This window comes from Stegastes partitus, unplaced genomic scaffold, assembly GCF_000690725.1.
Source record: "Stegastes partitus isolate 25-593 unplaced genomic scaffold, Stegastes_partitus-1.0.2 Scaffold1056, whole genome shotgun sequence".
NCBI lineage: Eukaryota > Metazoa > Chordata > Actinopteri > Pomacentridae > Stegastes > Stegastes partitus.
Window position 1 is genome coordinate 19124 of NW_007578787.1, and position 17326 is coordinate 36449.

Genomic DNA, 17326 nt, shown 5'->3' on the forward strand with positions numbered 1-17326 from the left:
ATTAGGTAACAGTGAAGCAAGCCAGTGTGTGGAGATTAATAGCCCAGCAGCTTACATATTTAATTGCTGCTAATTATGCAAAGAACTCAATGCGCCATTCATTGAGCTGCTGGTAGATAGACGACTCGGATAGGTAGAGAGAAAGATGAGGAATCCACCAGTTTCCACTCACATGTTGTCTTTTCGTTTAAAAAAAAAAAAAAAATAGATTGTAGTTTGAAAACCTCCATCAGATTTCTGTGCACCCAGCCAGGCTCCCAGGCTGCTGGATTACTCTGGCTGCATTCCCTTTATGCTTTCTATCTGCCAGTATCATCATAGATTATCAAGATAATATCAGCAGCAGCCAGAAAGACAATCAGAGATTCATCTTTGTGTATGCCACACTAAAAGCACTTGTTTGTGCCAGAGCTTCTGCGAAAGAGCATCTTGTTTGTGACTCTACATTCCTCTCTCTGTTGCATCATGGTACATTTACCGTCGCTGTGGGGGCTGCCTCTCCTCGCTTCTCCTTCCTCCATCCGTCTCTCTCCCTCTGCCTCTTCCTTTTTTTTTTTCCCCTCCCTCCCTCTGTCTCTCTCTCTCTCTGGACACAGATTCAGAGCGTGATCTGATCTCCATGTAATGGGAGAGTAATAGGCACTCTGCCTTGATTGGTTGGTAATTTGGGGGAGTTATGCACAGGTGCAATTTGTAATATTTTCAGTAAATTAAATTTCTTTCTCTTCCTCTCTCCCTCACTCTTCATCTCTCCCTCTCTCCTCTCCATCCCTCCCTCCCTCCCTCCCTCCAGAGTGCTTAACTCAAATAGGCTATTTTTCCTCACCCTGACTTCAATCTCTGTCCCGACTTTCCTTTTCTTTCTCCCCCTTTTATTCAATGCTTTCTTCCCTGCTCCTTTCTTTTCATATTCTTTCTCTCCATTGCCTCCCTTCTTAGCTCTCACACTCATTCTCTCTTCTCTTGGCTTGCTCTTTCTCTCCTCCTCCCACCCTCCCTTTCTGTCTCTCTCTTTTTCTCCCCTCGTTTTATTGATGTACGCTCAGGCGCCCATTAGAGCTCCCTTTTTCCCTCTAGTGGAAATTGCAGCATGTTAATTTTCACACAAATTACGGCAATAGCAGGTATCTCTATTTGATACATTATAGCGGGAGCAATCAGAGATAATTGAGTGCCTTTCAGAGGGAGACGGCTGCATTCACTGCCGGCTCAAAGCTGCCCCATTATCGCCTAATCGCTCTTTAAACACTGAATTTTGCCGAACAAAAATTCTTGTCATAATTTTGCTTAAGTGTATTTGGAAATCACAGTCCTTTGAGCGAGGATAATTGAAATCAAATCCCTTTCACTGGAGCTGACATTTCTACATTTCCCCCCAATTGAAATTAATTTCAAAAATTGAGCATGAATATCTTCAAATAGCAGGCAATTATGCCTTTCAATGGGGAGAAATTACCGGTGCTGAATCGTTGGAGGCTTGCGGGCGAGAGCACCAGTTAAATGCCTTTGTTTCCCGCCGTGTTTGCCTAGTAAAGATTTACATATATTGACTCATTATGGTGTCTTGTGAAGCTGATCGGCGTGACTACCACAACCGGCAATAACGCTCATCGCATCTAAAAAGCTCAAGAGTTTTAAAGCCTTGTGGCCTCACAGCTGAGGGAAAATGTATGTTTGTTTCTCTCCATCTCCCTCCCTTTTCTCACTCCCTCTCTCTTTCTGCAGCTGCAGTTGTGCGAGGGCTTGGATATTGTGGCTTTAGTATTTACAACGCATGTTTGCAGCAAAGCCGGAGAAGAGTATGGAGAAAAGTGTGTAATGCTGAGGCCTCGTCTGTGTCACCGGTGCTGTGATTTTCCTGTTTTAAACCAGATCCATGTCAAGCCAGTTAGTAGTGGGGGTTTTTTTCAGCACCACTCGGTTTCTGTTTTTGTTTGGCCTGCTGCCGTCTGTCCTCACACACACGCAGAGAAATTGTCAGACGGACTACCTTTTCATTAACTGCTTCACTGGTGTACTTGAGGAACAGTATAGTGCGCAAAAGTTCTCTGGAGGTCGGCTGTGTGTGCGCGTCTTTGTGCGTGTGCCTGTCACCTAAAAGATAGAGACAGGTGTTTTTAAGACTGAGGAAGTCTTGAGTGCTTGTTTTATTGTGTGAGCCATTTTAGACTGTTGCTCTGTGATTTGGATCAATTTGTATGATTTAGCCTCCTTTTCTTATTTCTTACTTTTCCCTTTATCCTATACATCCTGTCTCCACTCTCTCGCTCTTCTCTCACACTCGTGCGCACATTTCCCGCTTCCTTTTGGCATAACTGTGTTTTGCGTGTGTACATGGGCCAACATGTGTGTGTATATGTGTGTGTGTATGGGGGGGGGGGATAGTCAGTCAGGGATGAGGGAGGCAAAGGAGCAAAGGGGTACGTGGTGGGGGCTGGGGGGTCCAACACTCCCGGGAGAGAGGCAATTTCACAGCTGGTTTGCTCCTTAGGCAGTCAGGCTGAAAATGCTGCAGATTTGTGGAGCAAATTGAAATGGTGTCAGTGCAGGAACAAAGCGCCGAGCTGAATGACGAGGTAGGTGTGTGTGTGTGCGTGTGTGTGTGTTGGTGTGTGAGGGAGAGAGTGAGGTGGGGTTGAGGGGTGCTAAATTCAATAACAATCCTGTAACATTTTAGCCACGCCTTTCTGACACCTGTCAGTCAATCAGTGTGCAGCGACTGGCCCGCCCACAATCAGCATTATATTGTTTGAATGCGAGTGTTGTGCGCCTCTGTGGTGTGTGTGTGCGCGTTTTATTTTTCAAGAGGAAGAAGTGGTGTGTAGTGTTTGTACCGACCAAGCTTGTTCAACCTTGGCAACCGTAACCGAGGCTCCATTATGGGATGTGCATGGTTTGGTTGTTGACTAGGCAGTGCATCAGCGGTCAACAGCTGTGCGTGCCATGTGGGCAGCCATAGAAAGCCATTAAACACGCACACACTCACTTTCACACATCACATAGTTTGCATTTAGCTGCATTAGATACTCTCGCCACTTGATTATGCCACAGCAGTAAAAACTGAAATTACAATTACGCACATTGCCGATTGGCAGGTATAATGGGCACACACAAGCTCATGTCGCACACACACACACACTCACACAGATACTGACACACAGGAATTGTCAGGGGATTCTTCCTGGTGGTAATAATAAAGCACTCGGCGCACACCTGATGGCAGTGTGGGGTCGGGGCTTAGCGTGCCCTCTGCAGCGTAGCAGGGAAATGACGAGCCAATAACTGCAATTAAACATGCAGTATAATGGCTAATCAAATTGACAGCCTCGGCTGTTCGCATGCCTCTCTCACAATGGCTTATCACAACAAACTATTATGAGGGAGGGTATTTCAGGCCTGATCCCCTCTTTTCTCTCTCTCTCTCTCTCTCTCTCTGCCTCTCTCTCTCTCTTCCTCACTGTTTCTCACCATCTCTCACTTCTTTCTGCATCTTTACCCTTTCTCTCTCTTTTGCTCTTCCTCCCTTCTTTCCCTCCCGCCCCTCCGTCTCGCTCATCCTCTCCGTCTCTTTCCCCTCTCTCCCTCTGGCAGGCTGTCGTGTGGCTCCACTTAATTGCGGTGGAGATTAACAAAGCAAGCAAATTTGTTTTCTTGCTTTACTGTGTCACACAGAGGAAGGGAGATGTTTTCAGGGAGGTATAGTCATTGGAGCGGGGCGCACCCTCATAGAGTCGCGTTCAATCAGGCTGTTTCTCCAACCAGCTTTATCATTCTGTTGTGGATGTGTTTTTTTTGTTTTGTTTTTTTTTTCTTGTCCTGTCATGATCTTGACTCCACTCTCAACAGATTGAAATAATGGTGATTAATCACTTATTTTGGCAAACAGAAAATAAAACGGAGGAGTAGCATTGCTAGTGAGTTGGCTGTATGGTGGCGGGGATATTCTGACCCAAACATTCAACACGAAGCTCTCAATCCACCATCACTTCACCTTTAGCGTGATCGAGCTTTGTTTGTTTTATATATTTTTGCAGAAGTAACATAATTTATGTTCTCTTTGCAGTACTCTGAGAAGGCCCTGTACAACCAGCTCTGCTTCTACAAGTTCATCTTTGACTGGGACTACGCAGCTGCCAAAGTGCTACAAGCTGATGAGAGACGTAAGACTACACACACACATTGTACACATTGTCTCATACTGTACCATTAGATGTAACTTTTCACAGGTCTTTTACTATCTGTTGCATACTTATGTTTTGTGTAGCGTTTGCTGTGAAACACAGTGTGCTTTTGTAACTTTTTATCATATTTCTTTTGCTGTTTCTGCCACTACTCTGCTGTCCTGCCTTTGGAACTGAAATCAAGTTAGTCGAAGCACCGAACTTTGAATTTTAATGTCCTAACAAGGCTTTCTCACAAATACACATACAACATAGCATTAGCAATCAATGTCTCAACATAAACCTTTTACCCAGGCTGCACTTAAAATATTCACCAATGATGTGACGCGCACGCAGGCACGCACAAACACACAAGCAGCGAGCATGGGCATTGGATATGGGGAGGGGGTTAAGGACATTCAGCTCCTCGAGTCGACAGCCCTAATTTAGGAGACGGATTCAATCACACACACATACAGAATGCAAAACGCTCCAATCACTGGAAGAAAGAAGGAAAGAGCCCTCCATCGCTCTCCCTCTACCCCTACCCTCACTGTCCATCTCTACTGCTTTCTCTCCCTTGCTCTCTCGCTCCTGTCTCTCTCTCTCTCCCTCTCTTGGACAGGCACTCGTTTGGCTGTGTTGATTGAAAACAGGTTTTAGATTTGGGGAAATGATAGGGGGAGTAATGGGCGCGCTGACGAAAGGATAGCCCTTCTCCTATAATGGGACATGGAGCGTATATTTCCCCCCTTGGACTCAAATAGACGCTACTCCAGCGATCTGGGCGCACTCAGTAGGCGTCAGCGACAAGGCCTCTTTACCCATAGTTCTCCCTGATTGATGTCACTTGATTAGAAAGGGCCGCTGGGCCGAGTGATTTATTTATTTGATTAAATATTTATGTATGTATGTTATTTATGTATGTACGCCTGAATGTTGCGAGTGTGTGCGCTCGGACCCGAGTGAGGCAGCAAAAGAGTGAGATAGCAGAGTTAAATATAACGTGTAATCAACAGATGACCACTCAGAAGATGGAGGGAGCTGAAATACAGGGATTGGACCATTGTGGAGGAGGGTGGGGGGTGGGGGGGGCAGCTAACATGATTATAGCCTCCATTTTTGCTTTCTTTTATTTCTGTCTTTGCCCAGATGCAAGAAATCATCGCCAATCAATTCTTGACTCTCCTCCTTTCTTTATGTTCCCGTGCTTCGCAATGTTTGTGATTTGTGCGTACTTTCTCTTCCCGCGTTCCAATGTTATTTCGTATCTCACAATACAATGCATTCTTTACATAGTGGTAAAGTGCTGGAAATGTGTGCTCACAATTTACTGTACACATAGAGGACACACTGTTCAGAAAACAATGCATGTGGAATGGTCGTGCTGTAGTTTAACATCCCAACTTGTGATGCCTAACGTGTGTTCCACAGACCAGAAATGACAGAGAAAAAGAAAACGGGCTAAAAACCGACGTTGCACACGTCTGTTCATTTACTATTTCCAAAAAAAAGACCCACCTCACCGAGTTTCTATGCAGTATGAAGAAGAATGGAATTTAGTTTTAGTCTTTTACACGCCTGGATAGCTGTGACAAGAAATATTTTAGCGTCTAGACTATTTTCTCGATTCTTTCTCTAAAATATGAAATTCAGAATTTCTAAAAATGAATTGATCTTACAAGCAGAGTGATTTTCATGGCGTTTGGAGAAGGCAGCCAGTGTGTGTGAGAGAGCGCGGGCAGGAGTGAGCTTGATGTCGTCGAAAGCGGGGCGAGAACTATGGCGTTGCGAGTGAACGCACACTCTCACACAGAGCTGTACATATGTTACAGCCTGTAAAATAGTTCTCTCCCATGTGCCTTTTAACTGTACCAAATCCAGGCATCTCTGATCAGATTAGTTTGAAATAAACTTGTCTGAACATTTAGGAGTTTTGCAGTGATGCAGTTAATACAAGAATAAATGAACTGTGTTTTCTGTGTAAGGAAAACATACTTGCTGCGCTTATTGTGGAAGATCTCTCTGCTGGAAAACTGTCATGAGGCCATTTTAGGTCTAAAGACAGATGATTGTATGTACATGTAAAATGATCTTGCCTACCTGTTTTGCAGCAAGAGTATGGCTGTATAGGTATTTATACAGCCACAAGGAACCCAATGTTTTGTATTCATAAATGTGCCTATTTTATTATTAGGAACTTTTGTTTACATGATGGCTTGTTGAAGTGTGAACTCAAAAAGGCACATGTACTTTCAAAAAGCACAGCAATGAATAGGCTGTTGGTGTTGTTTTTATATCATCGTCGCAAATATTTACTCTAATTTTGAAATCATTTGACAGCAGTTGCATATGCTGTTTAGGGACCAATTGAGGACCAAGCATTGAAAAATCTACCAAGAAATCTAGAGATGTGAGGTATGGAATTTTAAAATGGAAAATCCTGACATCATGTGCTAACCTTGGATACAACCTCTACATTTTACTCAGATTGTTCAACTAAGTAGAGATCCCCTTTAAGGACAGACAGGGCCAAAACTGGAAGTCTGCTTAACAATTCACCTGCACTGTTTGTGCTTCAGCCGGATACCTGCAGACAGCTAGTTAGCTGGCAGTAGCTAACCTCCAGGGACAGTCTGAATAAAGTTTCATCCACACACTTGACTTTCATACCATTCGGTTGTGGGTTCCCCTCTTCCGTTTTGTAACTACCACCACACAAACATCCTGAAACCTTTTTAAAGTTGCATCATACACTTAGCACAAGAGCTTGTTCCAAGTGTCAGAAATTTTGTAAACATTTCATATCAGGTTTATAATTACTCTCTTTTCCGTGTTCAGGTTAAACATCAGCGTGTTGCAGCTGCAGTGAAGGGAATACAGTAGCTACAGCTGTAGAGAGAAGTGCACCGAGTGTGAATTTGTGGTCCAGTTTTCTTTTGACATGATAGAAAGAGCGTCTCTGTGGACTGTAATGGGTCACAGATCAGGCGGTGCACAGGTCAGAAGGTTCTAGAGGGACTGGATGACCCACCACCTATTGGTCTTAACAAATAGTCCACATCTAGACACCGTCATGTTTACTTGTTACTCCATTCTGTCCATCCGCCACATGGGAGTACATTGCTCTATTTCATTTTCCTTCCTTTTGGAGGGGTTGGTCTTCTGAACACTCGTCCTCTTTCCGTGCTTTGTCCCCAAAATCAGTTCTGCAGCCAGCGCTATTCAGCGCAACAAGTGTCCTCTGACATGATAGCTACCGAAATGTTACTTGCTCTACTTGCACTTTCTTGCTTGTTTTTAATAATCACTAGCTTGTTTATGTGGCATATGTAGTCGTAAAACTACCATCACCCTATTCAGTATCATGTCACATTAATTCAGGATGCTTTGCTGCACCATGTCTGTATCAGGGCTAACACTGACCTTACAAGGTGTAAGGCAAATATGCGTACTTTGATCAGTACATTTCTAGCACTGATATATGATTTTAAAAAGTACAAGACTGTGTTATTGTTTGGAAACATTGAAGTGTAAGTTATGAGAGCAACATGCAGGACTGTATTTTTACTGATGTAATTTTGCAGTTTATTAATATGTGACCCTGGAAATACCAGCTTGTGCTCAAGTTGTGTTTGTATGACCAGGAGGATGGCATAGATGTTTGTTCTTTTGTGTGTGTTTTTTTTATCCAGGTAGGAGGTGACAAACATGGCAGATCTGTTGGGACTAGAATGCGGCATGTTTTAGTCAGCACCTATACATCACTCTGTTGTTGATAACGGCTTACAATGTGAGCACGTATCAGTTAGTCCCGTCTGCCAACGCTGACAAACCAGTGTGTCCACCAGATGATTAATATCCAACACACACACACACACACACACACACACACCACTGCGTTCCTCAAAGTGAGGAAGATACACGCATACAAACACTCATGCTGATATAAAATATAGGTTTAAGGTGTTATCCCTCAGTCCTGGGGTAGTAATACCCCATATTACTGCATTACTCACCCAGGGGCCACACTGCTCAGATTACAGGGAGGAGACATACAATCCTATACACCCAACTCTATATTCCGTCTCTGTGCATAGTCTGGCGTCTCTGGGGGAGTGTGTGCATATATATCTATTCTGATGAAGAGCACTGTTTGTGCACCATTTCAGCTTGATATCGTGTCTTCTTTCTGGTGGTGATTGTAGCGAATACAGACAACTTCAGCTGCTAATAGAAGAGCTGGTGTGACACTGTGCTTGTTGACTAAAGTTTTGGACTTTGATCTGCTTTTTTTCTGCCATTGAAGCTCATAAAAAGTTATTGAACATCATCAGGAATTACAAAAACTATGTCAGAACTAAACTGTATTTTTGGTATTGACAGCAATTCTGTGACTAAACCCATCATTTTTTGTTCCTACTCTCTAGTATTGTCAGCGTATTCCTATTATTACTACAACGAACTTAATATTTATCGTTGTCATGATTTCGACTTCCACCAGTGAAATGAACTTGATTGATGGTGATATTGATGTTTAAAATGTGCGCTCCAATCCTTGTAAACAGATCATATCGATATAAATACTTGTGACATTAGAGCAAAATATTTCACTTTATTCAGAGACTTTTAGTCACACACTTGCATGACAGACATTTGTGTGCACTGCAGTAACTGAGTGGAGACTAGAGGCCTCTTTGCGCAGCTACCTAGCATCTACTGAAGACTGCATCTGAGGTGTTTAGGGAACACTGGTAAATTCTAGTATATCAATAAGCAGATATTTAGCAATTCAGCCGGTTTGGGTACAGTGTTATTGATATTTTTTTTGAATCTAGGAGGTGAGTTCAGTTGAAGAAGAACCTCACACTAAGTTTTACTTTGGTGCCAACATGTTACATTCACAGGAATCTTATATGACATAGATGCAAAAGCAGGGCTCTGTTTTTTTTAAATGTGAAGATTTTCGGTATAAAATGTTTTGTTTCTAAAGCCAATTAAGAATCAAGATCTCAATACTGTTTACAATAATTGTGATGATCATTCCCGTGTCATCCAGTGCCATAATTATATTTATCGCTATTAACAACACAACAGTGAGCCTCGCATGCACTGCACGACATGTTCCTTTATAGCTACGAACACAGACGTACATTATCTTGACCTAGTTCAACACACACAGTTTTGCAGCCAAAAATACATAAAAGCACACCAAATGTGCATTAATTTGTTCCTGAATATACTCCCCTCAAAGGCCCTGTATTTACGCTATTGTTAGAGCAGCTGTTTTTTGTTGAACCCAGAATTCACAGAACTGTAACTGCATATGTAACTCTTTGTTTTTACATCTGTACTGGCGAATACAGCTAACATTTCATCCATCCATCCATTAGCTATAGCCACTTTATCCTGTAGGGAGTCGCAGCGGGCTGGAGCCCGTCCCAGCTGACATTGGCCGAGCGGTGGGGTACGCCCCGGACAGGTCGCCAGTCCATCACTGTGCTAACACAAAGAGACAGGCAACCACGCGCACTCAAATCCAATTTAGATTCCAAAATGAACCCACTATGCATGTCGTTGCACTGTGGGAGGAAGCTGGAGCACCCGGTGAAAACCCAGCGCAGGCACCGGGAGAACATACAAACTCCACACAGCTGCTCACCACTGCCATTTCAGTCAAAGTTGAAAGAATACCTTCACTCCCTCAACCAAGACAAATGCTCAGTTATTTGAACTGCTAGCTTAGCATTAGCAGGGCTTCAATGGATGCTTCAGAGACTGACGGAACAGTGGATATGCATGCATGGTATGGAAGGACAGAATATATGGCACAAACACTATAACACTGATCAACACGGGAAACCACTTACTTGCAAGTAGTCTTTCTACTTTTGCTTTCTCAGCAGCCTGCTCTCAATCCTTCATACGTCACGCTTTCCACAGACCTGACAGCTGCATTTTTATGTCAAAGAGACGAACGAGTAACAAGTTGTTGGCTTTGGTCTTTTGAGGAGATTCATTAAAAAGAGCAACGGAGAATATTTCCATCCTCATCCTTTGATGTTTGCATTTCTTTTTGTTTACTAAAAGTAAGCGTGTGTCATCCTAAGCTACAGTACCTGTTGTGTTTGATAATATCTGACTATTTATGTTTTGTGCAGCCATTGTAAAGCCTGAATGCACATGTTTTAGAGTGTGGTGAACATATATCATACAGCACATTAAAGGAAAATAGCTTTACATAAGTGCTCTGAGTCAACGCAGAATGTAATTTGATCAGCTTCAGGGTGTGTGTGTGTGTGTGTGTGTGTGTACTGCGCAGTGCTCTCGTATATTTATGTGTGTGCACATTTGCAAGCGTGCGCCTGTCTTATCTACATGTACATTGCATTTTTGTGCCTGATTGCTGCGACTGAGTAAAACATGGAGGTAATTTCATCCGCTGCAGGAGATCTCTAATAGATTACACACACACACACACAGGCGCACACACCATGAAAAAAAAACATGCTGTCCGTTCCTTAGCTGGGAACATCCCGTATCAATGACTTTTAAATCATTTCGTGTCACTTTTCTTCTCCCCGTCTCCCCTGTTCTCCCTTTTCACGTCCCTCCTCCCTTGTTTCCTCTATCTGTTGCCTTTCTCTTCCCTCCATCCTCCCCTCCCCTCCCCACCGCCTTCCTCTGGGTCTCAATCTTGAGTGTGGGCAGTATGATTGCGTGTGTGAGCAATAATGTAATTTTGCCGCATTGATAAAATATAAATTGTCCTTGAGCTGCGCTTTTCTAATGATCCATTTACAGACAGCTTCCCTACCACCTCTCGGTGCTCTGCATTTGGTCCTCTTCTACCCTCCCACTCCTCTTCCTCTCACTCTCTTCTTTCTCCTCTCCTCCTTTCCCTCTCCATTTTCTTCCCTCTCTCTCTCTCTCTCTCTCTCTCTCTCCCTTCTCTCTCTCCATCTTCCACACTCCCCTCCCTTTCACCGCCGATAGAAAGCGGGGTGGCAAAATCCGCGGGTGCGATTGTCAAATCAATTATTCATTCTGTGCAATTACACTCACACAAAGAAGTTTCCCTGTGCTCCGAGTGGTGATTAAATTAACTGCTATTCCAGCTGCCCGTCGCCACCAGCCTAATAGAATATTCATGGAGGCGGCCGACGGAATGGCCGATCTCCATTAACTTCATCATGCTCACTTAATTACAGGCTTGTTATTGTATTTACACCTAGTTAGAGCGTGCAGAGCCCCGATCTACTCGTGCCCAGCACCGCCAGCATGTGCGCGAGTGTGTGACAACACCTAGTTAGAGCAAAGATAACCCCTGATACACTCACTGTGCATGTGTGAGTGTGTGTTGTACTTTGTGTGTGTGTGACGGAGAGAAAGATGGCGCCCGCGTTGACAAATTTCTGTCCAATGTGTTCAATTAGACAAAGTTTTCAAGATCCAAAGAGACATCGTGCTTTCTATCCACACGTCATTTTCCATCTTTCATTCCAGTCAGCGTCTCTTTCTTTCTTGTTATTTTCACTCCTTTCTTTTTTTCCCCCTTCGCGTCTCGGCCTTCCCCAATAACGCCGTCCCCCCTCTCTTCTCTCCTTCCGCCTCACACTCCCTCTTTAGGGGAGGCTATTTATTTGAACTACACTCCCCACTGTGCTCCGACTTGCAGCACGGTCTCTCCCTCTTTCTTTTCCTCTCTGTGACTCTTAAATCATTCTTTTATCTGTTCGCCACACAGTGATTGAGGTGGAAAAGAGAAAGGAGTGAGGAAAGGGGGAAGAGGAGAGGAGGGGGAGAATTATTTTCTCCTACCTTTCAGAAATGATGACATGATTGCTTTCGCTTGATCATGCATCATCACCCCCTTCTATTCCCCAGATAAATAGACTAGTCTGTCTCTCTCTGCCTCTCTTCTCCCCTTTTCTCCCTCCGTCCCTGTCCCTGCTAACATGAGGATTATCTGGTAATAGTTGCTGCTGGCGTTTAAGTCAACCACACCATCTTCCTATGTGTGTGTGCACATGCATGTGTGATTGCCATTTGTCACATGGATGTTTTTTGTGCGACTGCCAGTTATTGTGCTTTTTAAGTGTTTAACTACCTTCGTCGTTGGGTATGTTCTCTTAGCGTGTGTGTGTGTGCGACTGCCTCACTGTTGATCACTGTGTATCTAACCTTTGTTCCCTTGGGCAGTCAGTGGGCTGGTATTTATCCAGCAGCCGCTAATGTAGCAGGCAGGAAGGACGAGGCAGGAGATAGGGCCGTGGAGATGGCGAGGACATGACAATCGGCCATATGGACGACTTTGCGTGTCTGTGTATACACAACGTCACGTAGACACAAAACAAGCACTCCGAAGACACCCCATCGGGCGTTAAAGAGCAGCGATGTAGTCACAGTTCCAACTCCCATTTTCATTATCAGTTAATCTGCGAATTGTTTCCTCGATTTACTGTCCGTTTTATACCGTCAGGAAATAATGAAAATGCCCCTCACTGTTTTCTTCTGCTCCACTGCTCATTGAATTTGCCGCTGACACCCTGTCATCATATATGCGATACTGCTGCCTAAATGATGTTTGTCTGCGGACCAAATGTTGCAAATAATGTGAATACAAGATGTGTTCTTTTTGTTTGCTTTATAGTTTTTCATTGAAAATGAAAACATAGACAAACACAGTTTATTCTCTGTATGAAAGAATGGATTAACGCTGTAAAATGAGTGGAGACGAAACAAAAGTGTGTAACTCCATTTTCCTGTTCCTTCACCAGCTCCCGTCAACTCACCATTATACCCGATGCTGCACTCTTTGGCGTGATAGCGTGTTATTACTTGGTTTCATGATACTTCATCTACACTCGACGCTCGGTATAATATTGTAAAGAATTGGTTGCGGTGGCCACCCTGCCCAAGATGGTCGTCTCTCAGTCTTCTCTCTAGCCTTATTATGGCCCACCTGAAGAGATAACAGGGACAAGATATTGACTTCATGCTCTCGTTGGGCTTTTCTATCGATCTCATGAATCCTGTGTGTGTGCATGTGCCATCGACCCATCAGTCCAATTCTGCGCGATCGCCCCACCAGCCCTCAAACTGATAGCGTTACTTGCAGATGGCATTGGATCTCTTAGCTCTCCAGTTAAGAGTGAAACGCTGTTAAGTGTTTATTAGTAACGAGACAAAGCCCGTGCGCTCTCTTTTACAGCGGGACTCAGCAGAACTTAATAATCCAGACGGAGAGCAACCGGAGTTGTCGAGGAGCGAAGCGTTACATTGAAATGCACGCGCTGTGGTATTGACTGTGACCCATTTGGAGAGCCTTCATGGAGCTCTGGCAGTGATAACTCTTCTGTCCTTTCCTTCTCCAGCTCGTGTTAACCGGATGGCCAAAGAAAAAGATGTGTACCGGAGGCTAAAGGAAGTGCCGGAGAAAGCCTTGGCCACCAGTGGCTACTCGGAGATTAACCTGGCCAAACTCTTCCAGGCTTTCTCCTCGCTCAAGTAAAACAACACACGCACATCTGTAACGACAACACCGCCAAGAGGCTCCGACATCTTGACTCAAAACTGGACATTCGCACGTTCACCTGCAGTTTTTCTTTTGGTTTCCAAATACAGCACGGTTGGTGAATCACCCTCACATCATCATCTTTAAACCTGTTGGTCTCGTTTTATAGCAGCTTAGATGTTCACCGTTCCCTGGTTTCTTCACACACATATTCGCACACTCTCACGACTTGACCTCATCACCCTGACTCTGTATGGTAAAGGGGAGTAGCAATCATACCTAAATGACAGTCTATTGTGTGTGCGGAGGCTAGCTGAGCCCTGATGTGTGTAAGTGTAAGGATGACTTATCCTCAGAGCAGCCAGTATACTCCATAAGCCACTAATTAGCCAATGATAGTGACCCGGGCCACTAAGACCACTGGATGCCTGCAGCGATCGGACACTTGTTCTGATTACCACCATTCATACTGTGTGTGTGTGAGTGTGTGTGTGTGTGTGTGTGTGAGAGATCAGTGGATGAAAGAAAGGTGTAAGGAGGATGCGGGCAGTGATGGGGTGAGGGAGGCCACACGCGCTGCTCCCTCACTCTTTTGTCCCAATATCGAACAGCTGATCTCCTTCTCCTCCGGTGCCTCTGTTTAACTGATGTCATTTCATCCCTTTCACTTCTTCTTTTTTTCTTTCCTCTACCCCCCTTTTAAACCCTTCCTCCCCCCCTGTGCAAATTGTGTTTTAAAGCATGTAATTTTCTATGTAATCTGAGTAGTATTTCTCAGAAGGGTCTGTGTCATTTTTTCTTCTTCTCTTGTAATGACCAGAATATTTCGTATTTTGATATCGATGAGAGTGTTTTTGATACTGAAAACCTTAATAAATAAAGCTAAATGGGTAAGAAGTTAATCCTGTGTTATTTGCAGAGTGGGGGGGCGAGTTGACAGAAATGGGTGGATGGATATCCTGTAGTGTATCCTGTAAATCAGCAAACATGCAATTACAGCTGATTATTAAAAAAAAAACTACATGGGGGGGAAAAACATTTATTATCTTCCCATTTTTAGTTTGGTAGTTAAATTGAGCTTCTTTCGATTTCAATTGAAACCATATTTAAAGGATAAATCTCATGATATTAATTAACTAATCCCAGGAAATGACCAAAAGCAACAATGAGTCAGTTACATTAAGAAGTAATCTGTGTATCTAAATCTAGTAGAAAAAATATCAGTAAAGCTCTGTGGCAACAACATGTCAGCTGTAATGTCACTTCCTACTTTTGAAAATGCTCACTAGTACATGTAATACACTTTAATCTGCTGCTGGAAAAAGTCCTCAACAAGTGCACCGCTTTTCTTTTTGGTTAAAACAATGTCTTGCACATTTTTAAAAAATATTGGACCTTTTTATTAAAAACAAAAGTTTATATATGTATTTGAGAAAAGTAGTTGTGCTTGGAGCTGAGAGTGAGATTCAAAATGGTGCATTTTATGAATTTTATTTCATTTTTTTGCGGTCATAAGGAGGAATACTGCCAGCATTACTCTTTAAATAAATGTTTCTAAACGTCCAGGCAGGATCTGGTGACACAATCCTCTATCAGCACACTTGCAATTTCCCATCAGAGTCGTGACACGGCTGCTGCAGCTGATGAAGCCTTTTACTTACAGTCTACTGAATTAAACCTGTGTAATAATAAAAAAAAAAAAATCAACCTGCTCCTTTGCACTGATGCCTAATTATGTAACGATCCGGCACATGGAGCAGCCCTGCTCGCTGATTCGACCTCACACAAACATATTAATGGATAAACTAAAAGGCAATCTCCTGATACATACTGTAATATCCCCCTATACTGTCTGTATTTACTCCGCTGTGGTTAAAGTTCATCATGTAACTCACTATTTGAAGTGTTCCACCTTTTTTTTTTTTCCTCTTCGGAAAAGGAAAAAAAAAAACAAAAGTTCCTTTGTGTTAATACAGTCGAGGGATTTTTTACTCCATCCTGCCGTGTGCATTTCCATAAACACTGCACGCCTCACAAATCACTTCAAACCACTGTGACTTGTGAAGGCAACCTTAAGTGGGCTGAACACTTAAACCATGATTCACTATGCAATGGATAGAACATGCTGTGTGTGTGTGTGTGTGAGGAGAGAGAAAGTGTCTCCATGCATTTGCAGCCTATTGCTCATAACTTTACATATTTATTAAATCATATCCACTACTTCTCCCTCTAGCTCCTCTTTTTTTTTCTTCCCCCTTCTCAATTTAATCAACCAAGATGTGCACCAGGGCCTATTCCCACTAAACCACACTGCAGGTTTTTAAGTGAGGGCCCTGTGTTTTTTTTTTTTTCTTCTTCCCAGTTTGGAGCAAACCCAGTCAAATTAAGTCCCTGCATTAATTCGACCCTGCTAAAGCTAATAAGGTCGAACAAGTCTCTTTGTTATTGTCGTGTTAAGCTTTATTGCTTGTCGTTTTGACCAGCGATGGACAAGGTAGGCTTTGATGAGGGAATTAGTCGCCTATTCTGTCCCTGTTATTCATAGCGCGGTGGAACATACAAGCACCGGAGAGGGTGTCAAAAGGAGAGCTGGTCCTATTGCAAAGTGTCTCCCTTGTTGGAGCTGAAAGGGCGGTTATGAGACGATAAACCGCTTAATACACTGAGCTAATTGGATGAGAGCAAGAGAGACGGGGAATTAAGGGGCGATCCGAAGGAAGGGAGGGAGAGGGAGAGGGAGAGCGCAGAGCCGTGGCCCCTGCTATTCAGGGCTTTCATCGGGACCCGGTTCTCCGCCTGGGGTGAGGGCAAGAGGGGGGGAGAGGAGAGAGGAGAGGAGGAGAGAGGAGGGTGTTCATCAAAGCGCCTTTTAGAGCTCCTCTCCCGGGGACTGAGTTGAGGACTGATCCGGCTGAGGCTGTGGAGTGATTGGGCCTATTCTCTCAGGCGAGGGACGTGGTGGGAGAAACGAGGCCCGGGAGAATCCAAATCACGGGCCAAATCAAGTCCAGCAGCCGGGGGAGGGAGGAGATGGAGGAAGAGGAGGAGAGGGGGAGCAGCGGTGATGAAAATGGGCAAGTCAGGTTTTCTTTTTTTTTGTTTTTCTGGACACCTGGATTTACCTGCATTAAAGACTAAATGATGATTTGTGGAAAAAGAAAGAAAGCAGCTCCTCATTTTCCTCCAACAACACTCATTATCATTCTAATCCCATGTTGCAGGGTCTTGAATGAACACATCCAACAAGTGTGACTTTATAAATCCAAGAGCCACTGCATGCCCACCCCTCCTTCTCCCTCCCTCTTTTTTTTTTTTTTTTTCGAACAACATTTCAATTTTCTCGCCTTTTTGCGCCGCAAAAGAAAGTTTAAGCCGCGCTCCCAGCGGGTCACCCGCCTCCTGGCATTCCCCAGATATTAGGGACAAATTGGTTTGCCATTCATTAGTTATATTCACAATAAGATTAAAAAACTCCCCGGACAATCTCATCAAAACCCTATAGGGCCATACAGGGAGAAGGAGGAAGAAAAAAAAAAATAAAAACACGCTCCAGCGAGCTTGAGCAAAAGAATGAGGAATTTTAAAAAACATGGAGCTCTCACACATCGCGCATGATGGTTTGTGCGCACTGGAGAAAATTGCTTTTTTT

General features: G+C 43.7%; 2 protein-coding genes across 2 annotated transcripts in view; one reads left to right on the plus strand and one right to left on the minus strand.

The window, feature by feature from the left end:
• Positions 1–14579, plus strand: part of pola1 (polymerase (DNA directed), alpha 1) — a 32586-nt gene extending 18007 nt beyond the window's left edge. The window contains exons 10-11 of the mRNA XM_008295532.1: positions 4064–4160; positions 13538–14579. Of these exons, the coding sequence (XP_008293754.1) occupies positions 4064–4160; positions 13538–13674 (234 nt within the window). The 3' untranslated portion in view covers positions 13675–14579. The remainder of the gene's footprint in view (positions 1–4063; positions 4161–13537) is intronic.
• arxa (aristaless related homeobox a) overlaps positions 12795–17326 on the minus strand; it is a 13135-nt gene continuing 8603 nt past the window's right edge. Inside the window, exon 6 of the transcript XR_520729.1 lies at positions 12795–12805. The gene's annotated coding sequence lies outside the window, so the exon portion shown is untranslated. The remainder of the gene's footprint in view (positions 12806–17326) is intronic.